Source organism: Amphiura filiformis, chromosome 15 (assembly GCF_039555335.1).
Source record: "Amphiura filiformis chromosome 15, Afil_fr2py, whole genome shotgun sequence".
Lineage (NCBI taxonomy): Eukaryota > Metazoa > Echinodermata > Ophiuroidea > Amphilepidida > Amphiuridae > Amphiura > Amphiura filiformis.
Genome location: NC_092642.1, coordinates 34,430,026 through 34,457,956, shown reverse-complemented (window position 1 = coordinate 34,457,956; position 27,931 = coordinate 34,430,026). Strand labels below are relative to the sequence as shown.

The 27,931-nt window shown below is 37.0% G+C and overlaps 1 protein-coding gene across 1 annotated transcript; it reads left to right on the top strand.

Moving 5' to 3' along the window:
* Positions 1–281: 281 nt before the first annotated feature.
* Positions 282–19,579, top strand: LOC140171551 (alpha-2-macroglobulin receptor-associated protein-like). Its single transcript, XM_072194826.1, has 7 exons — positions 282–562; positions 6,041–6,182; positions 7,402–7,524; positions 10,532–10,639; positions 11,590–11,867; positions 13,286–13,450; positions 15,377–19,579. Exons 1-7 carry the CDS (start codon positions 371–373, stop codon positions 15,440–15,442), a joined length of 1,074 nt encoding a protein of 357 aa, XP_072050927.1. The 5' UTR covers positions 282–370; the 3' UTR covers positions 15,443–19,579.
* Positions 19,580–27,931: the final 8,352 nt, after the last annotated feature.

Below are 27,931 nucleotides of genomic sequence, written 5' to 3'. Positions count from 1 at the left end.
TTAGCCTATGCGTTTAAAAGGCGCCCATTGCCAAAAATAATTATTGCTCCTATTTTGCCCCCCAGCCTCATAATAATCCAAACATATAGAAATGATCATATTGATATAATGATTTTTCAACATCAGAACAGAGAAGCTCTCTGATCAGAATCATCACTGATCAATTTGAAGGCCTATGGATCAATTCACCATCAGAGACTCATTATTGAAAATGTTTTTCTGTTCTCCGCGCAGTGCTGAGTGCACAGTGCTCCTAAACTTCCTTAATTGGGTTAATGGGCTGGCAACCTTTTTAAATGCCAGAAGTTTGTTGTCGTCGTCATCGTCACTTCCGGAGTCGAATTTTGAAGCTTTGACACGTACGCAATACATGAATAGCAAAATGGAGCGTTTAATTTTGACATTTATCCTTATTGTATGCATAAATGCATTTGGTAAAGTTGAAGGGGGAAGTATTCCTGGGGGAAAGTACGAGGAGAAGACGAACAAAATACCTGAAATGGGTGAAAAACCAGAGTTTCGGTCGCGGAATGTTATTCAAGTGTGGGAAAAAGCAAAACGGGTAAGCTTAAAAAGTTTATTCTCACTCAGTTAGGGACTAGTTCCAGTAACTGTAACTCGTCGTACCTAGTCAGGTCCGTTGATGTCATTATGTTTATGATGAAGACTGAAGTCTTGCTGGCAGGACTAAGTTAGGGACAGGCATAAAAATTTCAAATTGATTCTATTAACCTGAATTGTTGTTTATTGGAAGAGAGAACTTCTCAGAAACAATTTGATACCAAAATCAATCTTCTACTGTACTGCTAAATGTGAAACTAGTTATATGATGAAATTACTGTCGGAACATTAGCTTAGCCTTAGCTTATATCCAGGCTGGACACATCACACTACCGTGTGATGTGTCCAGTTCGTCGCCGAACTCACATATAAGATGGAGAGCTTAGCATAACGGCCTGCCTATTTACGCTTCCTGAAAACACTCTTGCACATAACATACAAAACCACAAATTCACTAACTTCAACTTGCACTACCGACACCATGAAAAATATTTTAATTATTACCGATCCTTCAGAATACTTGCAAATATTGGCAGTTTCATAAAATCCTGCTGCTGAAAATCGTAAATTCCACAATCTTCTGTCAGATCCAGGTCAGTAATCACAGGTGGGCGAATCTACCAGCGTGACAAGACCAGAGATAATAAAAAGGATGAGAGGCCACGCCCGTACAAATAGCTAGCCTGATTGGCAAGCGTCGTGGCTGGCCAGATCTTCTGATGGTCGTGTATGATGAGTAGAGACCATAGAGCCCTATATAGGGCTCTGTGGAAAAACAGTTCCTAATTTTGAAGCCATGGATAATATATTCATTTATCACGAGAACCATATTTTTGTACCAATCACAGAACAGAATTTCACTTACTCACAGCTGTCAATCATTCTTGTGAAACGTAAGCTCCGCCTAGTATCAAGGTCTTCTTCTGCGCATTGGTTGTGCGCATTAACTAGCCTCCAGCACAAATCCTGTGCACACCATCAGGTTGGATGGGCGGTTTACGCCTGGTTTACACAACAGGAACTGCGATGCATCCTAAACTGGATCGTTTCCGTGTATTCGCATTGCATGGTGGGTAATCGCCTGCCAATTTGCGTAGCTCCACGTTCACAACAGTTTAAAATCAACACAGGTAAATCCATATAAAAATTAACATGGACACAAAATTGACATAGCTTATGTAATTCAAATAATAAAATAATAAAATGTAATATTATCATGATAGATGCACGTTTTATAATTAAAACTTGAAAAGATTATTAAGTCCAATAATTTGTTTGTGTTAGCTTGCACGAGTCACAAAATGGCGACCCATCACGCATTTTCTGTATGTGCCGACATTAGTAACTCATAGTGACTGTCCTCAAACTAGCGCCAGTGTGTCTCAGGCCTGATAACGACCCCAGGTAATTTTATGCAGAAAGTATTCTTGCGAACAGCTGCAGGTGAAAATTAAACAATGAACACGGCTTGTTTATGTACATGCGTGGGGAGGCTTGTACGACAGCTGACGTGTTTTGGACATGTTCCGGCGTCAAAAAAGTGTCGTTTTTCTTCATGAAAAATACCAGCGATGACCAGTTTTTTGTGGGCTATTTGATTTACAGGTATGTCGGTTCGTCATAGGGTAGAAATGATAGCTGTACAATTTGTATAACATACAGTTTAACATAGGCCTAAACATTTATGGGCACAAATCGACGTTCCGTATTATGCACAAGTATGTGGAAGTGGCAGGCATAGCCTTAGCTTAAAGTAGCTCGAGATACTCTAGCTAAAATACAGGTTTACATTTACTATCTTCAGCTAGAGCTCCAAACGATAAGCTTCCGGGTTTTTTTGGAGAACAATACTGTTACGTAAGATGAAGAAGAAACCCGCCTCGGAGCCCGCCCTACTCATTATTTCATTGTACTTATTGCAATTTGCCTCCACACATTACGTAATCAACACAAAGCTTTTGTGAGGATTAGTGAGTGGATAAGAAATTGACAGCGGAGGATCGAAGGACACGCCCGATTGTTAGTTGTCAATCATGAATTGCCGCAAGCGTATTAATACTTTACTGCATGGCATTCCGCAAACACCAAGACAAATTATGCCGTATTTTTCCAAAGATCATCTCATATGAAGTAAGCTGAATGCGATCTGTACTTTTGTAACATTCCGATCACTTTTGATCACCTATTATCGGCGAATTTGCTTGAAAACACATGAGTTCATGTTGTGTAAACATAATTAGCATAGACACAAATGAAATTACGATGCAATACAATGCAATTTGAATGCGCAGCAGATCTATAGAAATAACGTTGCCCGGTTTTATGCAGAATTAGACCCTGTCTGGCTTAAAGTTAATTCTTTATTCTGTCGGTCGAACATCCGGGCTATCTCTAGTCTCGGGCCCAAACTGCATGTGGCGCCGGTTTGTTGTGAACAACAGAAACCGGCTGTGAAGGAGGCTACATAGCGATGTTGCTGGAGTGGCATTCAATTTCGGAAAAAAACGACACTCGACCATGGAATTTAATTTTAAGTTTGTCAGTATATAAACTGTAGGTATCACAGGGAAACCTCAGTTAACACATTTGTTAGTCAGTCAAAATGGCCTAAACCGGCAATACAAATTTACATTGAAATTAAAAAGAAGCTTTTTAAGAAGGAATCCCTTAAATAAATAAATAAATAAATATGTTGTCTATACTTCACTTGACCCCAATATATGATGTTTTTTGGTGATGAGAGACTCGCACATGGAATTTCAGAGAGATTTTGATAGCAGTTCCATTAAAAAAGGTGCTATCGTCATGAGACTAAGATCTAGAAACACCCCCGTAAGATTGCTGTTTTGGGGAATTTTGCTAGCAGAATCTTTTTGATGAAAGTCAATCTTTGACAAGATGTAACTTTGCTACGGAAAGTGCTATGACAAAAAGGTTTTCAGTGTTGGCTTTCTTTACTCAAGGGCTTTAATTTGATATATAAAATGATGCAGTTTGTTGGCAAATTTGAATTCACCTGGCATACCTATAAACTGTAAATCAAGTAAGTTTCTTTCACTCTTAAGACTTAGAAACGGTTGTTTGATTCCACTGACTATTTGCGATCGAAATTTACATAACACCAATGACAGAAATCATCAACAAAAATCGAATCAGGGACTTGTTTTCACTCGAACATCATCAACCGGAAGTGACGTGACACGGACCGACAGAATTACTTCCGTGGTCCGAGCTGTGCGTCAAGCGTAGACGAGCGTACACACAGAAGAAATAAACAATCACGCTGATTGGCTGATCAACGGATTGTTTATTTCTTCTGTGCGTAGTAGGCGACCTTGTCACTTTTACGCGATCGCAATTCACCAGCGCGTACCCGGACCACGGAAGTAATAAAAAAATAACTTTAGGCCATATTTTCTGATATTGACTTACCATACATTTAATAGTGAGCTAGTGCATGGGGGACTTGATAATTTTTGTGCCCCCCTGTCAATTTTTTGTTTTCATTGTAATTTAATCTAATTTTTGTTGAATACTTTGTATTGTCATTTTCAACACATCTGTGAAATTTCATATAAAAACTAAATTTTTAGGTGAGAAAAAATTTTGGTCAAATATTTATTATTGCCATTTTTCGGCCATTTTAGGCCAAAATGATGATTTTTGCCAAGCGATTACAAAAAAGTGCATTCTCCCAGCAATTAAGTAAACTTGAATTGGTATGTGAAAAGGATGCAAGTTTTTGTCAAACTATGTTTCACTTTTGTCAGAAGATGAATTTTGGGTCAAAATTGATTTTTTTCCCCAAAAATGTCCCTTTTTGACCCATTTTTTGACCAAAATGATGATTTTTGCCAAGGCATATCTTACGGAAAAAATATTAAAGAGTGAAGCCAATGGTGCATTCTGGTTCCTAAAGCATTGAATCTATTGTCAATGCAAGCTAGAGCATCTGAAGAAGATTAATTTTGGTTTTATTCATCATTTTCCCCAAAAACGTGTTTTCAGTGGCACAGATTTAGGGCCTTTTTATTATCAAGTAAATAAATAGCACCCTCACTCAGATGTGCCTGTTCCTATCTCAGTGGGAGATGGGAGTGGTCTAGTTCGCAGACACATAATCTGATAGGTGCCGTCTATCAGGCTGTAAACGACCCCACGCCATCATGAGTGTTGATAACGCGTAACACAGGGACTGCCGTTTGAGAGAAGCTAGAGCAATCACTCCTCTACAGCTCTTCTTAAGTTGCATTTGCAAGAGCGATTTATAGCTCCTCTAAATGATAGTTAAATTCTTTATGCTTTAATGGCCACAGATGCAAACAGCTCTTCTAAAGCTCTTCTTGAAGAGACCAGCAGAGCATTCTACAGCTCTTTTCTAATTTTCAAAAGGCAGTCCCTGTTAACACACTCGTAGATGTGCGTGTATGTTTCGCGTTTTATGCGTAGACTAGTGTGGAATATCATGTGCACGCGCTAGCAGTTTGCGTAACACATGAACAGAATACTTGAAGTTGTAAACAAATTAGTTCATTTTATAATAAGGGGAGATTTTACGACGGTAACAACTTAATTTTTGTTTTTAAAATAGTTTACAGTTATTAAAATAATAATATTTAACAAGAGAATGAGAATAAGTGATTAGGAATGTTTGTTTTTACTATTCTACCTATGAGTATGAGAAATGACAGACAGGTCCAATATTTTTATTGTAACTAGTGAATTTCATAGGACACTGCCACAGCTTCAGATCACTAGCGTTCACTCAAAGCGCTGGCGTACCCACATACACAATACGCCGCATAGATGCGCGTGCGAAACTGCTCCCTTAATGCCAACAAATGGTATAGCCTTAACCCTAACAGGACGGTATACTACAAAATACTACTTGATATATGCGCTACTCGTGCATGCATCCCACGTGGTGTGATGACGCAATCGCCCTAAGTGATATAGGCACGGTTTCGCTGGCAAAGTGTCGCCGACCCAGTGCCTGGCATGCGAGGGGTCTCGGGTTCGAATCCCACCCAGAGCAAACAACTTCTTTCCTTCTTTTCTCTCTTTATTCCTTCCTTCTTTCCCTTCCCGTCGCCAAAAAGCCCTTGGGCGGTTAGGGTTAGAGTGCACATTGCAGGGACTGCCTTTTGAAAATGAGAGAAGAGCTGTAGAATACTCTTCTGGTCTCTTCAAGAAGAGCTGTTTGCACCTGTGGCTATTGAAGCATAAAGAATTTAACGAGTCATTTATAAGAGCTATAAATCACTCTTGAAAATGCAACTTAAGAAGAGCTGTAGAGGAGTGATTGCTCTCACTCCTCTCAAAAAGGCAGTCCTTGCATTGACTCACCAAGAAAAGCTTTTGCTGAGGGAAAAAGAGGTGGAGATAGTCAACTGGTGCAGGCAATTGTGTGGCACATAGGTACGGTATTACAAAGAATAAGAAATAAATTGAAATCTTTTCTAATTTGTTAATGTTGCAGATGGAGTTATCCGAGACAAAAATGGCAGAGTTGAAAGGTCTGCTGGCCACTCATGACCAGAAAGCCTGGCAGGTGAAGAAGGACCACAGAGAGGGCAAGGACATTGGGGACGCTGATGCTAAACTCAAAATCAAACTCAATCGTAAGTGGTTGTGCTGTGCAGATTTTTTTTGTCCCAAATATGAAACACCGCATGATATGTGCAATTTTGCATTACGTAGATATTATATGTTGCTTTTTATTTCTGTTGTTCTAAAATGTAGCTACAGAAATGTATCAAATATTTCTTGTTACATGTTCAATTCTATTTTGGTAGTTCAGGCGGGTCGAAAGGGGGAGCATAATTGACCTAGCTGTGTTTGCACTCAAATTTTGAAACAAATAAAGCTGACACACAAGAGGAATGGTATAGGTTCTGTAAAGAAGATCCCATGGCTTGATTATAAGGGGTATTGTTTCCATCCTCCCCATGTGCATGATTTTTCTTGGGACGGAGAAAAACACCCATCTATATTTTTGATATATTTTTGATGTTGACTCAAGAAGGGCAAGACCTTTGTAAATGTGGTGGTTAGCTTCCATCTATATTTCCTATGAGGGTTGTCACTGGACTATTTGTCCAAATACTCTCATGGATCATTTTCCAGCTGTTTTGAATGGCAAAAAGTACCATTTCTCTATTCCAGTGCCATTTGGCAAGTCCTCATATTTCCTTGAGTGCCGGTTGGTTAGCTTGAGTGCTGGTCACTATCGACCGCACCGACCACCAGTGTAGTGACAACCCTGTTTCATATAAGACAAAAAAACAACATGTTTGTTTCATGTAACAGGTCAAAAAAGTCAAATGCAAAATTTTTTTTTAAATCCATGTCTTCAAATGACAAAAATACCTTTTTTTGCTGCAAATTGGAATGGGAATTTACAGTGGGTCTCTCTGACACACACAAACAAATCATATTCAAGAATATTTATGATCCCCTTTCAACCTGCAGATTAAAAAAGGTATTTAAAAAATGTGTGATGTTTTCTCCAGTAGTGTTTTATATTATTTTTTGCGATTTTTCTGGGTTTTTTTTTCTTTGAAAAGTGAAAAAAAATTCTAATGCGCAAAATAAGCCGTCAAAAACGTAATGCGTGCGCGCTACAGGAAACAAACTTGTTTCTTTTTTTGGCCTTTAATATAATATAAAGAAGTACACTGCAATTTTTTAGTTAAATGGCTACTATATACTTAAAAAATACGGCTCATGCCATCCCAACAATGAGGCGAACTATTTATTGTACCCTTTGATTTTACATTTCACAAGGTACATCTGTTTTGTGCTCTTACTCTGTTATTGCACCAACCCATTATTTTTCAGAGATAATGCAACGATTTGGCATGGCCAGGGGTGCACCAGATAACCAAAAGGCACTGTATAATGACGTCAACAGAGACTTTGAAGACCAAAGACTAGAGCAGCTGTGGAGACATGCACAAACACGTAGGCTTATATTATAGACATTACAGTATTTTCTTAGTGAGATAACATAACGAAATGTTTTGGATTCTTTTTTTGTGGCCGTTTTTGTTGCAGACATAATGCGGGATTTTGATATGATCCGTGCTTTGCGTAAAGACGGGAAATGGTTTCCGGATCCAGAGGAGGAAGAAGAGATGAAAAACAGGAGAAAAAATGGAATAAAATCTTCAAATGTAGATAACAAAATTTGCTATTTCTTGGTGTTGTTGAGCACAATGTCAAAAGTTGTATTGTTACACTGTGTGATACCTCACTCTTTGAAAACAACTTTGTGGAGCCAAGCACTGTGTAGGAAAGTAGAAGAATGATCACTTTTAACAACATTTCCCAAAAGTTAACCAAATCTTGCAAGCTAATGAACCCATACAATTAACTCTCTTCACGCGTCAAGTTTCAAAAAAAATTTAAAATTCAAAAATTTCAGTAATGTAAATTGTCATGACCATATTTGGAATAAGCATGAAAAATGCATGAGTACAAACAAGCCTAGTATTGGTCCAGTAGTTTTTAAGATAGAGCATTAAAGGCCCATTCAGTGATTTGCTCATCCGGACGATCGTAAAAATCATCAAAATTCAGATTTTGGTACCTTTGTAATTGGCATAGATGTGCTAACATAGCCTGCTAGTGGTTCGATCGAAAGCCGTGTATTTTAGACAAAATAAAGCATTAGCATGATTCTGGACTTTTGATACTGACAGTACAAAAAGTCCGACTCGAGATCGAAAAGAAGCTCACTCTCCACCGTACCAACACGCGCGTTGCGTATTGTTTCTACTACTTATTACATCAGTAGCTACTATTTTAAACAAAATACACAATTTTAACTGTTTTCATATTTGAATTGACCGTTAGTTTGCCTCGGTGACCTTTAATTGCTTATTTTGTTTTCTACTACAAAAATTAAGCGTCTGTTTTAAATCAATTTAGACTCTACTTCCCCCGTGTTAGAAACACTGGACTAGGAAGTTTTTCCAGTCGATTGGTGGCGAACTGTACGAAAATCTCGATTTTCTCGAGTCGATCTGAGTTGAAGTAGAAAACCTTTCTAAAACTTCTGTTTTTTGACTAATTTGTCGATGTATTCAGGGGAAAAGTGGTTTAATGAAATTCTGTAGACTTATTCTTTATTTCTAAGCAACTCTGACAAATTTCCATTTTTTTTAATGTTCCTGTGAAATCACTGAAAGGGCCTTTAAGATTACTCTTGTTAACAAATGCACCAACCAATGCACCATCAGGGAATGATCTGGCAAAAGTAGCCACTTTTTTTTGAGTTTCTATTCTAATTGACAAAAGGTTGAAAATATTCTGATGTAATGAAAGCTGTTATTACAGTAATTAGTAAGTTTTTTTAGCGGGTTCACCTTCTGACAAGTTTGGAACTGTCAAGCTTTTATCATGAGTAGCTCTGACTTCTTCAAGACAAAGTAAAGAATGAGACATGAAGATCACCCCTTGCCTACTGATGGCTCTGAAAAGAGCCGATCACTGAAGAATGCCTCTTGTCAACAGAGAACAAGCAGACTTTGTCTATCTGCTAACATGAAAGTTTTGGGTGGTTCTGAAAAGAGCCATTCATTATCGCACAAGCCAAACACCTGAAAATTTTTAGGTCTTTTCTGGGGAAAAAATGTATATCTTCAATATGAAAGGTCAAAATCTTCAAATGGTGGAAGGCTTTTTCTCCCAGCTACATACAGTTTAAGTACATACATTGTATCATTAGATTTATAAAGTTTACTTTGGGGACTGTTAAATGTCAAAAATGTCAATTTTCAATAATTTGCCATAATGTATTGCATCGCATATTAAAAAAAAAAAATCAAAATTATTTGATATTAGAAGGACATTCCTTGTATTCAGAAGGCAATTGACCTTTTCGGTAAACCCCATAAGCCTTTGCGAGTACAACTGAGTACTCGTCATTTGACGTCACGCCGACTTGAAATGCGCAATGACGATGTTCGATAAACGATGTGCGCATTGGCGCAGATCGGCGTGGCGTCAAATGACGAGTTCTTAGGTGTACTCGCAAAGGCTTATGGGATTTACCGAAAAGGCCAATTTGATGTGTCTGATGGGCTCTCTGCGTCGGCACCGTTTTTTAATGTCGACATGTCCATATAATTCGTATACCGACGTCGACAGTGTGTCGACATAAAAAAAATGCTAAAAAAAATTGTAAAAAAAAATTCTAAAAAAAATTAAAGAAATATTTTTGGCCAGATAAGCAAGTTATAGGCCCAAAATGACTTGTTATTCAAGGTTGGAAACCAGAGAAATAATGCTACTAAAAAAAAATGTTTTTTTTACAAAGTTGGATAAAGTTTAATTACTTTTGCTTCTATTGAACAGCTAGCAATGCATACTGTTGAACAGCTAGCAATGCATACTAATTCAATGTGTCCCTGATTTTTTTTTTTTTTTTTTTAGAATTTTTTTTTGATGTCGACATGTCGGGATACATGCCGATGTCGACATTATGTCGACATAAGGCATGTCAACGCCAGCCTTATGTCCTGCAAAAATACTGTGTAAAGTTGCTATCCGATCCCTAGATCAAGACGAAAGTTAATATCTGCATGAGTTTTGTATGTACACTTTATATTGTACAGTCCAACCTCTTTTATCCAACCATGATGCCACTTTTCATATTTGAAATTGGCATGAAAAGTGCATTGAAATGAGTACAAAGAGCCTAGTATTGATTCAGTGGTTCTTAAGATAGCTCTTGATATTTTGAGAAAATATCTCAAAACTTGGACTTAATAACCGATAGGAATTTTTGTTTTTACTATCCTCTACCGTGTGCTAGACAACAGGCAGGTCCAATATTTTGAGTAGTGGATGACGGCACAGCCAGTATCCACTACGATGCAGTATGATAGGTTGGACTGTATATGATTTTCTCTCACAATGCAATAATTACTTTTCTATATGTGTACCTTTTGCTTTTTTCTCACAGAGGATCACTTTGACAAGCACGAATTAGACGAGTTAAAGAAAGAACTTATGCACCATCAGGATCAGCTTAATGAATATAATGCACTAGCTGAAGATATCTACGGCCCACGTTAGTATGCACCTGTTTTCTACCCAGTCCTTAATCAGGGGTTTAGCAAGCTGCATGGTGGACAGGGTGGACAAAGTCCAGGGGCCCCAAGGGTTCACAGGCCCTGAGCAAAAGCGAAAATGAATTAGGGCTGATAGAGGAGATGTTAAAAGGGCCCGCACTACTCCTTGTCCAGGCATGAGAAGTTTAGGTTTCTACCATTTTTCATAAATGTCCATTCCCACACTTGAATGGATCTTGGATTTCTCTACAGGGACGTACAGCAGAACGTACACTGATCGGTTTTGACCTTGATTTTTTGACAGGGAACATTTGAATGAATGATAAATATAAAATTGTGTTTTGTTTCCAAATTTAAAAGCAAATATGACGCAGATGGAATTAAAAAGGTGAAAAGGGGACGGTTATTAATTTTAATATTTTTGCAATTTGAGGGAAAATGGGTCAATTAGAAAAATGGGAAAATTGCACATTTTCCAACAATTGCAGTCACAAATATTCAAAGACTTGGCACAAGTTTTGCAGCAATTTTGCACATTATGTGTTTATTTTGCCCTCCTCCTGGGGGGGCTCTGAGCGTGAGCCCCTCGTGGTAAAAAGCAGGGGCGGCCAAAAGCGAAGGGGTGGCGGAAGAAGAAGGGGCGGCAAAAAAATTAGTAAAGAAAAAAGGGCGGAAAAAATTTGAAAAAGTATAAAAAATGGTACTATACATCAAAATGTGTTGCTTTTAGGGTGCTAGCGCCTATAATCCTTTTTTTTTTTTTGTTCTTCACTTTTTCAAACCACCGAAAAAAAAGGTCAACCTTTTCGGGCTGTTGAGGAAGGGGCGGCAAAATTGTATTTTCTTCAGCCCCCCGGGGAAGGAGCGGCCACGGTACGCCACTGCTGACTGTCGTTTTCTGGATAAATTTAGTACAATTAAGTCTATATCTTTATTTACTCTCTCATAGTTAATGATGCCAAAAAGGAGAAAGACAGGAGAGAAAAGAGGAATGCTAAAGATAACATGACACCAACAGGAGATGATCCAGCAGATCCTGCGAAAAGAAGGGCAAGAGAACTGGACCTGAAGCTGAAGCATCGTGACCTCAACAAGGACTACCAACGTCTGAGGACCAAGATGACCCCTGAAGAGGAGCGTGGTGGGTTTGAAGATCGTAGGGTGATCTCCCTATGGAATGACGCGGTGGAGGCCAGCTTCTCTGATGAAGAATTGGAGTCTATCAAGGTTTGTGTTTACTTAAAGGTCCAAAATCATTGGCCAGGCCAACTGGTGACCTTGTCCTTAGATCACACTCCTGTATATACTAGTCTGGATTTAGGTGGTGTCTGGACTGGACATGCCCTTGGCCACATAACTCAATTATGTAGTTCCATTTTTCCAGATGTGGTGGTATCCCTTTAAGCGTGAGAGCCTCACTAATGTGGGGCCGGCCTCATATTTCTCTGGCTGCATTGCCTGGCCCCATCAGTTCCCAGGTTGGCCTCACTACAGTTTGTCCACTCTGAAGTACAAAGTGACAACGCGCGCGTATACAGCGCGTTAAAAGTGCGTAGTACTGCGTCTCTGCTGCAGGTATGCGTGCCTTCAAAGTCGGCACAATGTGTGCGTCCGCGTCTGTACTTTGTACTTCAGAGTAGACTGACTGTAGTAATTTGAAGGCTGCACCCAAAGTGAGGCCATTTGGTATTGGGCCGCAGGGATTATATCCACTTGAGTAAATACTGTATTTATAAAATGTAAACTCTTAATGTAGCTTTGTGAAAAGTCATAATGTTTACATATTTTGATTTCCTTCTGTCCAGTTTGTAGTAATGAGGATCTATGGGGGTTCCCTGGGCTATTTACTACTTGTACAATAAGCCTTTTATGGCTCAGATACAATTCACTGGCTCAGATACAATTCACTGGCTCAGATACAATTCACTGGCTCAGATACAATTCACTGGCTCAGATACAATTCGTTCTATCGATCCCAAGATGAGTAAACAATATAAGTTGGGAAATTGCCATTGTTCCCAGGTGGTGAATGATGTGCATTCTCTAAATTCAGTAAATTTCCATCGTCAACCGTGTAATTGAATGGGATTATTTTGAAATTTTAAAACGCTTGAAATATCACAAACAAATAGGCCTATGTTAATCAATAATATAAATACAAGCTAAAACCGTTGGGGTTCGATAATGAACCCCACAAAACTATCGAGTATATGGAAAATGCCATACGGCTGGGCGGTTTCACAAGTTGCCGGCTCTATCATGCCACTTGCCGCCTGATTGTTCCTTGCCCAGCAGTATGCACTTGTATCATGTTTTGATTAAAACCTGTGCTTTTAAAACTCCTTCCACATCACAATAAGGCCCATTGTACAGTGGTCATATACTGTTTGTTCAAGCATATGGATAGGCCAGTCCGTTGCCTTTGTTGATAAACATTGATGTCAACTGTGGCGTAGTGTTGGTCAACATATTGGGGGGGCACCGACCATGATTGGTTGGCACCGGGTCTTATTGGGGGGGGGGGCACAAGCGGTTTTTCTGCTATTTTCTTATGCTATTTTCTAAAATCTCAGATCGATTTGAGGGCACATGCCCATTTGATGCTACAACACTGTTTTTATACATCCTTGTTTTTAATATAACAGGAAGAACTGCAGGCTTTTGAGGCCAAAATCCATGGTTATGAAGAAGCACAGAAGGCGGCACTAAGAGAGGAGAAAATGTATCACAATCTAAAGAGCAGAGGAGAGAACCCTGATGTTCAGAAACATCACACACTACGAGAGACAGCCAAGGAACTGGGCTCTAAAGTAAGTATATTTTGTGTTTGATGTGAAACTATATACAAATGTATGTCAGAATCATGATGTGAAATTATTTGTTAGAAGCCATCTTTGTTTGGAATTAATATTGTTTAGCTCACCCTCATGGTCCTCACCATTTTAATAGGCTGTGTGATACAAACAAAACAAAATAGGTTACTCCGGTTCAAATCCATACACTCCCTATGATAGACATGGCATTAATCTTCCACACAACAGGGAGTGTGTATTTCAAATGGGGTACCTGAATGGGTGTGCTGAATATACTGTGCAATTTGATGATGATAATGACTTAAATGGGCTATTCCATTTAAAATCCACACTACCCCTGTGGAAGATTTAGCTTCCATAATGGGAGTATGCATTTAGAATAGAATAGACATTATTGGGTAACTTCCATTTGAAATACTCACTCCAGTTGTGAAAGATATAAGTACAGCTATAACACAGAGGCAGTATGGGTTTCAAAATGATTAACCCTAACCAATTACATTTGAAAAACATCATCCCCCTGTGAAAGAGATTTTCAAAATCTTCCACAGGTTTAGTGTGGATTTCAACTGGAACAGCCCAATTTAAAAAGTTTCCTCCTTTGGCCTGATTGGATCAAATTGTGTCACATACAGTTGTTGGGCAGGAAACACCTATGTACTGGTGGCCCTTGAACATGTTTAAAACAAAACTGCCAAGGTCAAGATGTTACATAATAGACTGCTGCCCTCAGTCGTCAACCGTCTGGATTGCCGACTGAGAAAACTATGTGGAAAAAAGTGACGGATTTTGCAACAGGATTCCTGTGGCATAGAGCATGCGCAGTTGTGTCCAAATTGACCTTTTGACTGAGTTTGTTGTTTTTAGAAGTTCAGAGCGCGATCTTGTCACAGCGGCGCGGTGCAGCGACGCGGTACACGGGCGCCGCTAGTCAGTCGCGCTACGGCACACAACCAAAGTCGCATTGAATAGTTTTCAGAAGTCCGTCATGATATGGACTGTCAGATAATCAGTCGTCACTACGAGGCATGAACAGTACATGCGAAGTGTAGACGGCTGATTGGAATTAGTCTAGTTACATAATGGGCCAATGACACATAGGAGGGTTTTCCTGCCCAACAATGATTTTCAATTTAGGCTTTTCTATATTTAGAAAATAAAAGATAGGAATTGTTGTTTATTACTATATTCTATCGTGTCATTGATGATATTCATGTCCACTATTTTGAGTAGTGGATGCTAGCACAGCAATATACAATATCACCTCATATTATATACCTGAAAACCAATCAAATTATGTGTATTCTTTACAAATCACACCCACTGAATAAGAATGTTGAATTACACATTGTAAACACTGCACTATGCTGAATCCATCATCAAAATTAATATATTTTTTTCTAAAGTTATGAATCTACTATATCCCTCCTCCATGTGTAATATTGATATGCAAATATGGCACAGCCAAACATTGATATTCTTTGGTTAATAATTATTTTAAACTGTTGTGATTTAGTAGTTCACAGCATCTTACGAATGGTAATGAGCTTTGGCAAAAACTGCATTACTCAATTCATAGCGAGTGTGTAGAAGAATTAAAATATCACAGATATACTTTTATAGGTGCTGCAGTTCTCGAGTTACGTTGTAAAGAGGGCTGAAACAACAACACTTTTGTAAAACATACATAACTCATTAACAACAATAAATTAAGCAAGTTTGCAAAGTATACGATTTGTAGAATGAACTTTTGCAAAACATCAAGGTGTTATTTTTCAATAATATATTGATCTAGGTAATGTAAATCAATTTTTAGGTTGCTTCAACCAACAATACCTCATCTACCCTTAATGTATTTATTGCTTTGCAAATCTGCATCACTCAACACTTCACTCTACACTCTCACCTTTTTGCACCACACAGATATCGGAGACAATGGGCAGCTGGAGGAAAGCACTCACTGCAGGACGCATACACAAAGAGCTGTGATGTAAAGGCCATTTTTAGTTAGTCAATTATTGCAGAATATTGTACCCGCCAATATATTTTGGTCTTTCACAACTACAGAGTATAAAATTAGTGGCAGAGTTGATATTTAGTGAGACAAGGCAGTTTATGTATAAATCTTCAGGTGTATCACATACTGACGGATAATTAAGAGCAATTGGATCATGTTGAGATTTCATGAAAGATGGTTATCATAATTATAGCGACTTATAATTTTGGCAATTTGTTACATTATATGAGAAGTACGATTTTAATACTATGGAAATAACTGTCAAAGGTGTACTCTTAATAGACACTTGAATGGTTGAACATTAATGTCAAGTTTATATTGTATACCCAATACAATTCAACTAGTCTGATGTTCATTTCTTGGTCAGTTTATTATTGACATCTGTCACTTTGTGATACACCGGGTTTCACATCCGACACGATGTGATATAATGTACACCCTGTTTCACAACCGTCACTATGTGATACACCCAGTTTCACATCCGTCACTATGTGATACACCAGACGAATTGTGCTTTCAATTCAACTAGTAATAGATGAAATTCTTGTTTTTGTTCATGCGCGCATCAAAAAAATCCCAACTGACATTGATTGCGGTAAATGGACAAAAGCATCCACCAGTCATGAAATACACAAGCACACTGCATATATAGGTTCAGTACCCAGCAGCATGTATATGCCCTTGTTTTCAACTCAAGCCATGATGTTATGAGATGTGTCTATTATTAGTTGAATAAAGTACATGTTTAAAGTGGTATGGTGATGCAACCCTTGTGACTATCTGGTATGTAGCCAGTTGATGGAACTTTGTTGTACCACTGTGTTGCACACATAAGTTGGTAAACTGTTGGTATACTGTATTCTAGTCCTTGAATTTCAACTCTGCATTTAAAAATTGCATACAGGTAAAGGGAGATTTTATATACACAGATCACTACACAAGATATTTTTGTATTGTTAAATCATCGTCTGCATCACATACTGTTGTATCTCAAATGGCTGCCTTGTGTGATTTTTATTATCATTGTTGTACATGATTGTATGAAATACATGTATTGTTATTCTATATTTCAGCATGCTTCTATTTTTTTTTATAAATGGACATGAGATTGTAATATTGTGATATCTCAAAATTAATATTTAAAGTTAATTTTGCAGTGTATCACATCACAATTTGATGCCGATAATAACAAATCACACGTACACAAGGCAGCCTTTTGAGATATGACAGTATGTGATGCAGATGGCGAAATGTTATTCAATGTTATGTATGGGTTGTTGTTCAATTTATGTATAAAAATCTAAAGCAATAATCTATGTCCAAATTCTTCAGTAGAATTAAATTGTGAACCTTGAGCATGAGATGTCTTGTCCATACCCGAGGGGGGGGGGGGCGGGGGGTTGACGCACCCCTATAAATCTGCAAAAAGTCTACTTTGTCTGTAACAAATAGCAAAATTGGGCTAAATATGTCACAAATTTGGAATACCCCCAAATCATAAACTTTCTGTGAAATTTGTTAAAAAATAGGATCCAAAAATCAATCCACATGCCACAAAAAATTTCTGGCTATGGGCCTGGTCTTGACACTGTAGAAAGACTTTGAAGCAACATCTCCATTGGGCTATTCCATTCAAAATCCACACTACCCCTGTGGAAGATTTTGGAAATATCTGCCACAGGGGGAGTATGAATTTCAAATGGAACTAAACAGATTAGCAGCTCCATTTGAAACTCACTCTACATCACGGAAGATTCAGGTTGAATCTTCTCTCAGAGGGTGTATGAAATTCAAATGGAGCTGCCTAATGTGCTTATTCCCATTGGAGTAGCCCATTGCATACAGTTATCAGGACCTCCTGATCAACTCTTGAAGCAAAATGCATCTATCTCTTTGGGCATTTAATTGAATAGCCTGGCACAGTGGTTTGTGTAGTACTCGCTTCTAGTGCAAGAGGCCCTGGGTTCAATTCCCTGCAGTGACAACTTGCTGGGGTATTGACTTGTTGTCATGGGAAAAAGTCTGAATTTAACTAGATTCAGACTTCTGCTCTCCCCAGCATTCAAACTAAGCTCTATCGCAGTGTAATTTGCACCCCAAAATTTACCTGTTGCGATACAGTGTGGTGCAGAATTGCGATACCACATTGTACTGACTTTATGTGTTAATTGTCTGGTCTCCCCCAAGGTTCTTTTAGAATTTGTAATGAACCATGATGGTACTCCATTCTTTGGAGGGGATAGTAAGCAGTTGGTCCCTTGTATAGAGACTCGTACCTAAACAATGTATATACATGTACATCACAGTCAGTTTCATAAAGAGTATGGTGTTTACCAGTACTCTTCTGCTTGTGCAGCAAAATTGAAATAAATTGGTAAGCAAATCAGGGCTCCTAGATAATTACTGAAGAATTTGGACAGACAATATCAGTAAACCTTGTATAATATCAATTTGTATTTTTTTTACTGCCTAGCTTAACGTGGAACTGAATGAGTTGCAGGATCTCATTAAATCTCAAAAGGACTCAAACAAAACGGAGCTGTAATAAGTCAGATCTGTTTGATATCTGTTTAATATTCACTAGGGAGTGGATTAAAAGTTTAGCTAAGTAATGCCAAGTGAACATTATTATTAGGTGACAGAAAAATATCCTGTTCTATGGGCAGACAGACCTGTGTCAGTCGGTCAGGCATTGGTTTTTTTTCTATTTTTTTTAGCAAATGTTTTTTTTAGTTTTTGCCTCATTTTGCACACATTTGTTTCAGTCAAAATGTTGCTCAAACAAGCTGATTTTACATGCATACGACAATTTCTGTCACACTCGGTCCACTTTTGGCCAAGAAATGGCTCATGCACACAGATAATCTGGGTTGCTCGGGCCCGTAGAACAGGCATTTCTTCTGTCGCCTAATGGTTGACAAGCCAAAGCGGTATTTATATAAATTATTCACTTTATTAATGAATTGAAATAGTAACCACCCAAACTGTACTTTATTAAGATTTGCGATCAATTAATTTTTTTCATGGGTTCATTTTTTCACCAAAGTGATAACGTATACTGAAATACTTGTTCAAAGTGAAATCAACACTTTAAAAACTTACCAACTATTTATTTTGTTTAAAAAAACAGGGTACATAAGGACAAAATATTGTAGTGAGTAAAAATTCACTTGGTTTAGTCAAGCAAAATGGAACTATTTACGTAAGAGTTTATTTCTTAACTTGCTGAATAATATTTTTTAAACCTAATTTTCATATGGCAAGATTATTATGCACCATAGTTATGCACCGGTGTGAACTCAAGTTTGATCATGATCCTTAAGCAATTTAAAAGTTTGTAAACAAAGCTCATTATTGTATTCAAAGTTTGATAGTACCTTAAAGCAATCTCAGCATCTAGACTTTCTCCGTTCAGTTAACTCCCCAAGGTTCACAGTACGAACTTGGTTATTCATATTGGGCTATTCCATTTAAAATCCACACTACCCCTGTGGAAGATTTTGGAAATATCTTCAACAGGGGAGTATGAATTTCAAATGGAATGAGCACGATAGACAGCTCCATTTGAATTTCATACACCCTCTGATAAAGATTCAACCTAAATAGTCCCCTGAGGGAGGGTGAGTTTCAAATGGAGCTGCTAATGTGTTCATTCCATTTGATATTCATACTCCAAAATCTTCCACAGGGGTAGTGTGGATTTTAAATGGAATAGCCCACTACAGTAAGTAAGTGATGATAAAACCTTACCTGTGAGAATGAACTATTCAACTTATGAGACCAAATTTAGCTACGGTAATTTGAAGTAATTCTTGGCCACGGTGGAACATACCAGTTGCGTCCATGTGGCCTACTAAGCATGTACGCTGTGTAAGACTCAGGCGTGCAATTTTCTTGATAGCAATGTAAGCTCACATTTTTGTCGCCAAGTGGTCTACCTTGGCCAAGAATTACTTTTAAATACCTCTAGTAGGAATATAATATTTTTTCTTTAGTTATTAATGCCCAATAAGTGTAGGATGGTTCTTAACAATATGCTTAATATTAAAGAGGAAGCCCCACCAGAGCAGTTCTTCTGGGGTGAACCAAACCTGCCTGGTTATCAAATTAACCAGGCAGGTTTGGTTCACCCCGGAAGAACTGCTCTGGTGGGGCTTCCTCTTTAAGGACTATGGACATAGATGTACATTGTACCTGCTGTGTACAATAGGTGTAGGGTTAGGATAAGGATTAGGGTTAGGGTTGATTGCTATACATGGAGGTGAGTATTAGATGAGATTGTAGAATACATGTTTTGAACAAATTTTCTATGCACAAGAAATATTCACATGGTGCCTTTAGTGTTTTTGATTTAGCATGTTTAGTAATGTACTATTATATGCACCTATCATATATAGTTAAATAGTGTCCAATAGGTCTTAGAATTATGTAGCTAAATTTTATATTTTATTCAATGTGTACTATATTATTTTAAAAGAACAAAACAAAAAACAAGACTTTTCATCAAAAATTAGTTGCAAAGATGAGAGAGGTAACCCGGGAGGTAACCAGTTCTTTTATAGCTTTCAGGGCAGAGCAAAAGTGGTATGTAAGTAATAACAGGAAACAGGTCTTATGTGTTTTGGAGCAATACTGCCTTGGTTGTTCTCAAGAGAGAGTGTCTGGAGGTGGATAATGCTAAAGTTTGTTCGGTTTATATAAGGCAGGAAAAATAAGATTCATAACAATGTGTAGTGATATAGAATGGTGTGCAGTGCACTCATTATGTGTTGCGTAATGCGTGACTAGTGCACGCTTATGTGAATATACGCGAGCGTGAGTTGGGACTTTCTTGAAGCACCCAGTAACAAAAACCGAATAATTTCCGCCTTAAATAAGCCGAACAAACTTAAGGTAGCTGTGTACTCTCAAACATGCATGTACAGTAGTAAAATTGCAATAACTTTGTAATTATTCGCGCAAGACATATAAAAGTATACATTTTTATAAAGGCAAGACATCAATGAATCTTAATATAAATATAGATTTAGTGTAAAAACAACAATTATGAAGAAAATCACAAAAAAGTGAGTTTTTGGCATTATTTGTTAGGTACATCATAACAAAAATACACTCTTTCCAAAATATTTTATTTTGTTTTTATCTCAATCTTGAGGCTCCATTCCAAAAGCGGTGTTTTTAGTTTTTGATATCGGCCTTATTTTTTAGATATTGACCATATAAGGCATCAAAATGAACTTTTTAAAATTCACAAACGCCTATTTGCACAAAATGATGCCTAAAATCGGAAATGACCAAAATATAAAAAAATGAGAAAACCGTTTCTTAAGACGATCATGCTTTTTATGATGAGCATAATTGCCTACCTGTAGATGCTGTATTTATTGAGTTATCGTGTACCTAAATCGTCATTTTACCGAGAAAATGAACATTGAAATAAAGGCCGTTGAAGTATAAAGTGGTCATATTTTGCACTTAGATCGAAGCTCATAGGAGAATGCGGCAGTTTTCGTATTTCTACCTTACATTACGTGAACATCCGGTAAATCTACAGCCCCTTGAGAAGTTTGGGCGAAATCTATTTATATCTTGATGTTTAAATCGGGGGAAATAACTTGAAAAAAATTCACATTTTATCAGCTAAAACAGAGCCATTTGACCGCTAGGTTTTGGTGAAATCAGTGCTTCCGTTGTGCTTCCATAAGATGCGCCGCGCATGCAGATAAGCGTTGCGTATGCATAGCGTATCTGTGCGTTAACAAATTGCGCGACTACAAAACGCGATGCGTTGTCTTTCCTTTTAAATTGCGGAAACGATTGAAATAGTGAAATAAAATCCATAAAATAGAGCAGTTGGAGTTAACAAATCCGGATTTTCTTTCCTTGTTTTTATTAAAAAACATAACAAAGTAAATACATTTCAAAAAAGCTCAATTTCGCGAAAGAAACAATGTCTAGAGTACACAGCCACGTTAAGTGCTCCCTCACTCAACTCTGATGATGTTGCAACCTGGTTAGAAAATGTAAAAACAATAACAGAGGCTGTTTTAAAAAAAAAAAAGTTTATTTTTATTCAATATTTATGTACTTACAAACAAAAATATTAAACAACAGTGTTTTATCGGGCAAGTTAAAATAATTTATATTATATTTGAATTCCAGGCCAGTATTGTACCATCACTTATTTCAGTTCCCACCCTTCTGTGTACATTTATGCATAAATAATTGAAATTTGTGCATATTTTTTGAATAGCAAAGAAACAAGTATTTATAAGAATGAAATTGTATTTGTTCAATTTAAAAAATATGAAATTGGGGATACAATTTAGAAATATAACTTTATACAATGTGGGAAAATTTAAATCAAAAAGTATTTGAGGTTTGCATTCACTTCTATTACAAACAATATGCATTTTCAGAAACAAAATGTTAAGTTGCATGCAATGACAGTATTTTTGCCTACTTTTATATAAAATATCCATAGAATGGAAGATTTGTTTTATCGTTTTTATAGTTGTGTAGAAGCATATATTTTCCTCATAGTAAAAAAAAAATAGTTCAGTATGTCAATAGCAAACATTTATATATATGAACTGTATCAAATACAACATTTTTGTGTTTTGTATATAAGGTCCAAAGAACTCATATCCTTTAAATTTCATATTAGAAGTACATCATGTATGGGAATTAATATCTGTTTATTTCTATTTCTAATATATAAGTAGCAGACATGTGATATAAAAGTGGTAGACCACAGGGCTGAAAATTATAGTTACAACTACAAGATTTAAATATATTATATATGAAAATTCAAAGGTACTTGCTATCGAAAAGTACTCAGATGTTCAGAATTCAGTAGCATTATTATGAGCAGACTGAGGTTGCCAGAAAATGTGTCAATATTGGGTTATAAAACATGTTGCCACAAAACACTTGGCAACGGATGTCACTTATATATTTACAAAGTGTTTTATTTGAAAGTGTTTTTGCAAAAAATGTTTTGCAGTAAAATTGTGTCAACCTTATGGAAATGTTTTTGTACTAGTGTTTTGTGATGCAAATGTTTTCAAATATTGTATAACCCAACATTTAAATGTGATATTAAAATGTTTAAAAATATTATTGGGGTTTACTGGCTAATTTGATTAAGAGGAGAGATGTTTGATATAGCTATTAAATTTGAAAAAGTACTAGAATTTACCCAAATTTATCACCATCTGATGTGAACACAGTACAATCACTCTGTTTTGTAAATTAATATATTTTTGTAAAACATTCCCAAAGCAGACCTGCCAACCTACCAAAGTCAGAAAGAGGAACATTGAGGCCAAAACCTTGTACATGTACACAAACCAGGTATCTGCAAATTCAAAGAATTGAGGTGTGCAATACTTTCAGAATTCAGGGAAGGTTTTGCAGGTCTAAATTTATCACAGTAGACTAAAGAGAGTGCTTTAGCAAAATTTTAAAGTGAAATTTGCATCATTTTCTGCTGTTCTTACATTTAAATTTCTGAACACTGAAATTTTCAGAAAGCAGGACTGTCCCTCTTTTTCACTTTGGAAAACCCCAAATGAGGGACAGTCCCTCAAAATGAGGGACAGTTGGCAGGGCTGCCAAAGTAGCTAGTTTTGTTGCTGTATACAGTTTTGGAAAGTTGCAGGAGTCTTCTGTATCATGGAATCTGTGTCAGGGATAATGTCAAGTTAGCTCAATCGATAAGGCGTTCGACTATGGTGCGAGAGGTTGCGGGTTCGAACCCTGGCGGTGCCACGCTCTCGTGGAAAAATTGAGTTAGCTTGAAATTCCTCTGGACAAGGAACTCACTGCTAATTTGTCTCGTTGTAACCCGTACGAAACTCGGGGAGCTGATCCTGGTTGTGAAGGTTATTTGTGGAATGTCTAGGGTGTGCGCTCTTGGAAGCAGCAAAGTCCCTGAAATGCTGTTAAATGGTTTGTGGAATGATGTGGGCCGTAGTGGTCAGCGACAACCTGTAAAGTGTGCTGAGGCTTGTGGATCAACGTCTAGGCGTTGTGCCTGTGCGTAGCGCACTATAAATCACTGCGCTTTTTAACCACAGTATGTGATGTAACTTTAGTACAAGGAATCATAAACTTAATGTGAAGTACTTAAAATGGGAAGTTTAAAATTGGGAGTTTGTAGAAAATAAATAAATATATTATGGGTTTGCTTTGAGTCAGCAATATAGTTTCATGTATGTGTTGTACTAAATGCGGAAGTTCTTTTAGTAAATACATGTAAACCACACTGAATAATTGCGAGTTGTGTTATTAATGTCTTGAGGGGTACCATGCACACCCCTCGATAAATGTGTGTCTATTTTTCTCAAAAACTAATAACACAGTGGTAATAAAAGTTATGTATATTGTAAGGGGCAAGGAATCCAATTACTACACTGGAATTTCAGTGACCCAAGACAAGCGGTTCGTTATTTATGATAAAAAAATAAGGTACCGCTAGGATATATGCAGGATGTACCTCATTTCCTATCATATATGTGACATGATCAAGGGGAATGAGTCACATGTCGGCCCTGGTCGAAAATGAGTTTTACACATGTTTCTAAAGAGGGCATGTAGAACTTTCAGAAACTGAAAACTCCATGTTGATACCTCTTTTCTTTGTGAAGTTATGTCAATTTATCAATCGCTGAAAACAATATAAAACAAAAGAATTTTAACACTTTCTTTGCCAATATCTCAAAATCAATATTAGGGACATCCGACTCATTTCCCTTGATCGTGTCACATATACTGAACCGCTTGTCTTGAGTCACTGAAATTTCAGTGTAGTAATTGGATTCCTTGACCCAATAATATACATAACTTTTGTTACCAGTGTTATTATTTTTCGAGAAAAATTCAAAAATAGTCAAACATTTACCACACAGGGGTGTAGTACCCCCTTAAAGTTGTGTAATGTGTAGCTGAGTTGTTACCAAGGTGTGGGGCCATGGGCGGGGTCCGGCCCGGGTGGTCACTTCCATATGAGATTAATTAATTTGTTGGGTTGTTAATGCCATTTTAGCATCCCTGCCCATTCCTGTCACCCAGAGACCCACTTTTGGGTTTGTCCTTCGTGTAAAACTTTGTAATTCACTGGCGTAGTGCATGTTGGAATATGACCATTGCTAGGTCAACTGGCTCACATTTTCTTTATTACGAACCACTGATCAAAATGACCACAAGTTCACACAAAGCCTATTGCATATCATAATTCGGAATAAGTGTACGAGCCCAGGCTTCAGTAACCAATGGTTACTAACGTGCACTACAGCAATGAATTAAGGCCACTACAGACTCTTGAGTATTCGACATAGAATATTTGATGTAACATATATCTATGTTATGAAACTATTCCCATTCCATTCCCAGTAATGTTTAAGTTATAACGAATGTTTGATGATGTAAAATCGATTATATGTTACGTAGAATATCTGGTAGAAATATATTATCGATTTCACGTCATCAAACATTCTTTACAACTTTAACATTAAAATGTGAATAGATTAAATAATGTAGATATATCATATTACATCGAATATTCTACATCCCCTAAAAAGTCTGTAGGGTCCTTAAGCTAAAGCCAAGAATTCTCCGCGTGAACTCGGAATTCGGAGGTAAAGCGGAAAACGCATTTCTGAGAATGTTTTTTTTTTAAATAAGCAAAAATTACCTAGAAAAAGAAAAACAATACAATTGAAAAGAAATAAATAAAATACTAAATGAAATGGGTCTTCAAAATTCATCAAAATAAAATAAATCCGTCATAGATTTACCATACAACGCCTGTCCTACCTCCCATTGCAGCCATGATACCCAATCAAATTTTATTGGGTAAGATTCTTGTGAAATTTTATTATGTCAGAAATGTGCTAAAATTACAAAGCAGAGAAAAGCGGAATTTAGCATTTGTAAAGCAGAAAATTCTTGGCTTTACCTTAAGCCTAGCACAGAAATCTTCTATTGTAGGATTATACAGCTTTATTCCGTAAGCTGATTAATTTCTCAATGGAGTCTTTACACACTAGTCTAACTCATGAATATCTTACACTAAGGACACACCCCATTTTGTACAAAATTCATACTGGATCCATCACCCAAAGATCATTTATTTATCAACCAGAGTAATGGCAACTTTGTTTTAGTACAAACTCACTTTTGTCACTCGCTTTCAAATAACTATTTGCAGCACTGAAACTAATTAGAAATGAGCTTACTTGAGGCCATTTTGATGTTGGCCATAACTGATGCCTTGCCTTGATCTTAGACAGCCCAAAAATAAATCAGTTAAAATAATTGATAGAAAAAAGTAAGAAATAAAAAAAATTTCAAACAAATTTGAAAAAATAGGAGAAATAAAACCTTTCTCAAATTTAAATTAGTTAAAGTACTTTGTATTTTGTTTAGATCATCATGCCAAATCTTTTATTTTCAATACACCTGTTCAAGAATATAATAATATACACCATAGTAATAGTGCTGCTTCACTCCTTATTACAGTATATAAATTTATATATATCTATACCATAATTACCAGCCTCACCAATGTTGACAACAATGAGAACAAATAATGACAGGAACCACAATAAGTAATTTTGTTCCCAGATTTATTTATAGAATATATAAAATGCACACACTTGTCAGATAGAGTCACTTAAATTAATAGCATATGATTAGTATACTCTGTTCCAAAAATATCCCCACATCGTGGATTTATTGTTAGTCGCATCAATAAGTAGCAATGACAAACAATCTTGGATGTAAACAATTGGCAAAATAATTTCTGCTTCTGATAGTAAACATCTCAAAAAAAGTAACTGACCCCCCTTAAATAATGACCATTATTCAAAAACGGGTGATTGTATTACAAATCTGTAAAATGCTTTGAAAGCAGAATTTATTTCTGCACATTTTGACACCTCATTTGTAGCAATTGACTAAATATTGACGTCACAGCGTACATTTAAATCAATGTAGCCCAAGATCTGAAAGTTGCAGTAAATTCTATTGATTTTGCATTCAGTATATAAATGGAAGGAAATCTGTGTAATGATATCGGAGTGTTTTTGTATTGTAAAAATTTGTGTGTAAGTGCAACTTTCAAATCTGGACCTCACTACATTAAATTGACCGGTGTTTTATTGTGTTCTGGGCTATCGTATCAAATGAGGTGTCAAAATACGCAGAAATAAGTTCTGCTTCCAACGCATTTTACAGATTTGCAATACAATAGCCCCTTTTTGAATAATGGCCATTATTTAAGGGGGGTTAGTTACTTTTTTGAGATGTTTATTAAAGAAGATGTTGTGCCTATAAGCATTGGGCTATTCCAGTTGAAATCCATACACCCCCTATGGAAGACATGACATTAATCTCCCACACAGGTAGTGTAGATTTCAAATGCAGTTACCAATTTAGGTAACCCCATTTGAAATTCATACTCCCTGTGTGGGAGATTAATGTCATGTCTTCCATAGGGGGTGTATGGATTTCAACTGGAATAGCCCAATGCTTTACATCATTATGTGCACAAGACCCTAGCTCAGTTGTAAACATTTCCACTATACATATCAAGAAACTGAAATCCTTTTTCTTCTCACACACCTACACACCACACCCTTTTTTGCGTAACAGATTGATTGACTACATGTATGCCACAGTCCTGATTTAGTTACTTATACCGTAAAGACTCGTAAAAAACTGGTGCTATGGGCTCCTTTGACATAACTGGAATCTTAGGCACAAACTAAAAGTGCCCTGCCTTAATGTACGATTTCCATCAAATTTTAATTTTGTAATTCTTTATTCAAAATGTTGAAATGATATTAGTGATAACTGACGGGAAGGGTTGCTGTCCAATATTAAGTTGAAAGAACAAGGTAAAAGTGAAAGAAACGCCACTGGTTATTTTGGCCATATAACATGCAGTTCTATGGGAGGACATGTGTACATCCATATCAAAACGATGCACTTGTCAGCTGCTACATGTGTCTCATTTCACATAATAGCTAGGAAGAAATACCAGACTCATCTCAAGCGGAGGTGACTTCAAATCATCTCAAGTCACATGGTTTAGGAATACAGAGAACATTCCTTAAACCTATGACTTGGGGATGATTGGAACTGACCTCCACTTGAGACGAGTCTGGTATTTATTCCTAGCTATTACATGAAATGAGACACATGTAGCACCTGACAAATTTATAGTGCATCGTTTTGATATGGATGTACACATATTATCATAATTTTCAAAATTATGATAATATGCCGAACTTTGCTCTGTTGACCTACAAAGACAACAAATTTGGCCGATTCCATTTAGGTGCAAGTTGGGACATGTGTAGACATTACAAATATGCAAAAAAATCCAATTTAATATTATAAGATCGTACATGGCTTTAATTACCATCAACATATCATATTTTATCAGTGGCCTT

Excerpts from the sequence above, each read along its gene's own strand:
- LOC140171551 (XM_072194826.1), top strand. The coding sequence starts at position 371 with ATGAATAGCAAAATGGAGCGTTTAATTTTGACATTTATCCTTATTGTA. Across the intron at positions 563-6,040 it reads TGTGGGAAAAAGCAAAACGG|ATGGAGTTATCCGAGACAAA; the intron begins GTAAGCTTAAAA and ends TTAATGTTGCAG. Across the intron at positions 6,183-7,401 it reads ACTCAAAATCAAACTCAATC|AGATAATGCAACGATTTGGC; the intron begins GTAAGTGGTTGT and ends ATTATTTTTCAG.